The sequence below is a fragment of the Diadema antillarum genome, unplaced genomic scaffold, assembly GCF_040938485.1.
Source record: "Diadema antillarum isolate AM-2024a unplaced genomic scaffold, OU_Dant_1.0 seq00000752_RagTag, whole genome shotgun sequence".
Lineage (NCBI taxonomy): Eukaryota > Metazoa > Echinodermata > Echinoidea > Diadematoida > Diadematidae > Diadema > Diadema antillarum.
Genome location: NW_027271646.1, coordinates 444,212 through 449,337, shown reverse-complemented (window position 1 = coordinate 449,337; position 5,126 = coordinate 444,212). Strand labels below are relative to the sequence as shown.

Below are 5,126 nucleotides of genomic sequence, written 5' to 3'. Positions count from 1 at the left end.
TTTTTCAGCGTTTTTCACGTAACTTTGTGGATCAAGACGTCAGAAGATGTCCGTCCCAAACATTTACGCACGTCGCACTAGGAAATCCCGCACATACAGTATAAGTATGATGGGGGGTTGGGTTTCCGGACACTTAAGTTCCCGCATGAAAACTTACTTATTTTACATAGAATATGCACCCTTTACCTTAAAGACTTGATATAGACTCCTCATATAGGCCTACTAGACAACATACTCTGAAAACGGCGTGAGAATTAACCTGCTAAATCGTTGGATTTGCCCTTCAAAGTGACTCCATGTACGCATTCGGTCCCACAACGCTTGGTCTACTGTACTGTACAAAGTGTACGTGTACGTATATAAGAGTATACGTACGCCACACACAAGTCATGTTATGCGCAAGGGCCTAGGGAAGAAAGGCCGGCCGGCCGGCAGCCCGAACTAGAAGTTGTTTACAGGATTGACAGCGCGTACTCTATGTATGCATGCAATTCAAAGGAGCCGCCGCGCGCACAGACGATCGGCAATAGGATTTAACCACAGTGGATTTAACACGCAGTGCGATGGGACTAGAATAACCAAAGCACACGTGACTCATTCCAGCGCTTCCAATTGGCTACATTCTTGAACCCATTTTATAAAATAATATATTGCACTCGTATAGTGCGAAGGGATTTACTGTTCTCATCTCATTTATAGTTTTAAGATCTAAACAATAACTGAAGAAAAACATGATATTCCTTTGCTGTGTCTGTGATCTCCTGTTCGTGTGTTCGTGTTCGAAAGTGTTCGTTTGTGTTATCAACTACATTGATAGACAATCTAGACAGTTTCACTGGGCCTACCCGATTGTCCAGCTATAATTACATTCATGAGTGTCGATTAGCACAGAAAAATCCTCATCACTATACTCATTGTCCAAAGTCCCTGAAGGCGATCATTCAGACATGTAAGTTACGCCTTTCGCAGTACTCGAGTAGCGAGCGAATTTATGCACATTGTTCTGCGAAAGGCTCTCCGGAAGTCACTGTTGAATCCGTACAGGAAAGGGTTCATCGCGGAGTTGATGTAGGCCAGCCAGTAGGACATGTCGTACACTTCGATGGGAACACAGCTGCAGTAAGAATTCAAGGGAAAGAGCACGATGAACGGTATCCAGCAGATGAGGAACACGACAATGATGATTCCTAGTGTCTTCGACGTCCTCTGCTGCAGACGGAGTCTGGAAAGTCGCTCCCGAAGTTGCCGTGACGTCTGCAGCCCTGCTGCGTAGGTCGAAGTCCGCGGTGTCAAATCCGCTACGGACGCTTTCGGCGGGAGAGATTGCTTTTGATCAGTATCGAGATCCACTGAAAGACAGTTATTGACTTGCGCAAAGTCGGTTGGGTTGCTTCTCCTTGCGAGAGGGTTCTTCGTTTGTGTGAGATCACTTGTACTGGAGTGGGCTCCCAGAGTTGTCACGGCGACTCCAATACTACCGATAGCAGTGGTCATTGATAAATCAATTCCTTGTGATATCGTAGTTATAGACGATTCGGATTTATCTATTGTTGCATCCTCACCGTCGACGCCCTTGTCAATACAACAACAACACCTCAACTTTGTATTATCTGTAGGGTTCTCCTCAAGCCCTGGAGTAGACACATTCATTGTATGACCGGCTTGGAGCATTTTGTTCCTGACGGTGTAGTAAATTCGGCCATACAGCACGACAAGGGATACCATTGGAACGCCGTACACGACGACAGTCGAAATCATCACATAAGTAAAGCTTGGAAGGTATAGGCATTCAGAATCCTTGGCAAAACTTCCTTCTACAGCCTTCCATGTTGCCATAGCCGGTATCCAGCAAAGTGCAGAGATGACCCAAACGACCGCAATTGATGCGAGCGCCCTCCTTCTGCCCTGCCGACGAAGGTGTCGCAGAGGCTGTGTGATGGCCCAGTAGCGGTCGAGAGAAATCAGGCAGAGTCCTAACATGGACGCCGACACGCACGTGAAGTCAACAAAGATCCACAGCTCACAGACAATCTCTCCCAACGGCCACTCGCCCAGTATGGTGTACAGACTGAACATGGGTGCAACGAACACACCCACAGCCAGGTCAGCCATTGCCAGGCTAACCACATAGTAGTTGTTGTAGCGGCGAAGTGCTTTATCAACACACACAAGTACGATGAGTATAATGTTGGCTAGGGTTGTGGTGAGACATAAGGCAAACGCCAGCATCGTGAAAGCGGCATTCCGCCACGTGAACTCAAATGGTATGTCTTCCGACTTGTTCATTCTTGAAGTGGATTTATCTTGCCCGCTGAAAGTTCAGTTACTTCTCAGTTTCTAGAAACTATGCAGTTTGCGATGTTAACTGTACAAATCAGTCAAAATGAATCCTCCACTATGAGGTTGTAAGCTGTTTCTATGGTGACAATAATTATAACTTACTGGATGGATTTGTCGGGCCTGCGTTCCCATGCATTTCAAATTATTGATTCACTGGCTCATGACATCAATTATGCATAGAACCAATCAAAGTTCGACCTTCTCTGTGTAAATCAATCAACTAATCGATTCAGCAATATTCGGAAGGCCGCTTCCGCCATGAAAAGAAAGAGCTCCACAATTCAGTCCCGTATGCTTTCTAATCCTGTAAAATGGAACAAATATAAAAAAGTGCGGAGTATTACGATTAACCCACAGTCCTGAAAATGCATTAAAAATCAACCCATCTGAGCACAAGGCATGAGGTCTATGTCATAATTATGTGGAACGTATTAGTCGGGCGGAGACATAGGTCTTTTCGAGTACACAGCATGCAGGGTGCAGTTATATATGTTCTGTCTTAAAACGTTCTTAAATCTGCTGCCGATTAGTATTGTAGAAATGAAAGCAATGACAAACGGGAAACATTGCAAAGGAAACCCTTACATCATCTCTCCCGATTCAGGGGCGGATCCAGGAATTCCGTAAAAAGGGGGGGGGGGGGGGGGGGGGTAGTGTGCCTTTACAAAATTTAGGGGGGGGGGCACGCCCCACACCTTCATTTTTCTTTTTATTTCTTTGTTTTAACAACAATGAAAGGGGAGCGGGCCCGGTGCCCCCCCCCCCCCCCCCGGCCTGGATTCGCCACTGCGATTCTAGAAAGAAAGTCGTGACATCAAGTAAATTTCAAAGGTACATGTATAAACCTACCGGTTTGAATCACTATCAGAAGAAAATATACGTACCAATATTCATGCTTTTTATTCAGGGAAATCAGGCCTTTTAATTTCAAATTTTACTGCTCCGAAAATGTTCCAAACAGGAAACATGCAACTCATACAACAAGCGTTAATATCAAAATGAGTTGTAAGGGCATCACTTAAAATACCTGGTGTATTCTTTGTAACATGATATGTTGCATTATTTAAAGCGCCACCTTATTTGCTTGGTTTCTTTCAAGAATTGGAAGTGCAAAACGTTTTTCATACGAAAACATGATTTTGGATTAAATCGAAACTGTGCAATGGGATAGTAGTAATTTAGAAACAAATTGGCATTCCCATGGACAAGAATTTAGTACAGGGTGTTCTTATCTGTTACACGAAATAATTATGGTTTCATAAGATTTTAAGGATCGAAATGTAACATTTCAACAACTCCTCATCACATGCCACGAACAGGAATATGCAAAAAGATGGATATATGTGCACATCAGGATTAATGATAAATGATGCTGAATTAGGCCTGTATTGCTAAGAGGCTTAATTTAGTATGCTGCTTTGCGTACAATTTTACACCATTTTGTTGCGTTGGGGATATCAATGGGGTATAAATCGTGAGGAAACGTAACACTGAAGCGAATGTTGGAGGAAATAAGTAGAATACAGTGTATTATTATCTTAGTAACTTAGTGGTGACAGGGAAAGCTTAGGCCAGAAGAAATTCTAAATCCTCAGGAAAGCCAGCTACATTTTTTACTAACCCGTGGGGCAGCAAAGAATTGATGAAGATCAGTACACCGACCATTACCGCAACTCATATTTGAGAGTGATTGAAATAATCGGTCGGAAAACGATATCTTTTACATCATGCAAGAAATTATACGTTCTAAATCATAAACTTAATTTTACTGCCAATAATTGTTATGGTCACATTACCGCTTTCGTATTTATTTCGATCCCCGTACTTCTTCTTGTTACTATACGTATGAAAAACAATAAACATATTCTTGCTTTGTATTTTCTTTTGAAAATAAATAGAACCACACAGACCAGTGCTGACACCAAGGTTAGGATTGCAATATTCTCCAATACGATAGGAATCGGATGATAACAGTGGCACGGGTAATTATTATGAAGGAAACAATTCCTCAGTGCTCTCAAAGAGTGAAAAAAAAATCACCAGCTGAGACGTGAGAACAAGAAGGACTTTAATTATCACTGTTTTGGAGGGATATTGAGTTCTTGATAATATTATCACATTCACTGTAAAAACATCGGTGTTAGATTTAACACCACGGGTGTTAAATCTAACACCGGTCAAACTTCAATAAAGGACCACACCCACAGGTGTTGAAAATGCACTGTGATGGTGCTGAAATGTGTTCACCTGACACTTCGTGGTGTTAATTTGACACTGTACCTGGTGTTATTTTGACACTGTACTGGTGTTAATTAAAAAATGACACCACACGGTGTTGATTTGATATTTGTTGGTGTTAATATCAATGGTTTAACACCCGTCCAGCTTCAATAAGAGACCACACCAGCTGGTGTTACTGTGGTGTAAATTTATTTTCAAATTTTTTCAAAAATCTAGTATTTTAATGTAAAATTCTTGATCGTCTTGTTTAAATTAAAAATCAGCAAGAAGTGCAGTTATACTACGAAACTCTTCAAAAAACAGTTTATAATTTGGAAATGACACCAGGAGGTGTTAATTTAACACCATAAATGAGCACCGAAAATTTAACACCAGCTCGGTGTTCACTATTTAACACCGGACTTTTTGCAGTGTTGTAGAGCTTGATCTCCTCTACATCATTGTGTCAACTTTGAATTGTTTTCGTTTTCAGTGAAATGATAAAAAGAAAACACTATAAGGGCACTATTTCACCCGATATGTGGGACAATGCTTATATAGATCTA

General features: G+C 41.9%; 1 protein-coding gene across 1 annotated transcript; it reads right to left on the bottom strand.

Annotated features, from left to right (window-relative positions):
• Nucleotides 1–954: 954 nt before the first annotated feature.
• LOC139738523 (probable G-protein coupled receptor No18) lies at nucleotides 955–4,005 on the bottom strand. The gene is made up of 2 exons (XM_071649147.1): nucleotides 3,962–4,005; nucleotides 955–2,311 (listed from the first exon to the last, which is right to left on the bottom strand). The coding sequence occupies exons 1-2, from the start codon at nucleotides 4,003–4,005 to the stop codon at nucleotides 955–957; spliced, it is 1,401 nt and encodes a 466-aa protein (XP_071505248.1).
• Between the last annotated feature and the right edge of the window lie 1,121 nt (nucleotides 4,006–5,126).

Excerpts from the sequence above, each read along its gene's own strand:
- LOC139738523 (XM_071649147.1), bottom strand. The coding sequence starts at position 4,005 with ATGGTCGGTGTACTGATCTTCATCAATTCTTTGCTGCCCCACGG. Across the intron at positions 2,312-3,961 it reads AATTCTTTGCTGCCCCACGG|CGGGCAAGATAAATCCACTT; the intron begins GTTAGTAAAAAA and ends CTGAACTTTCAG.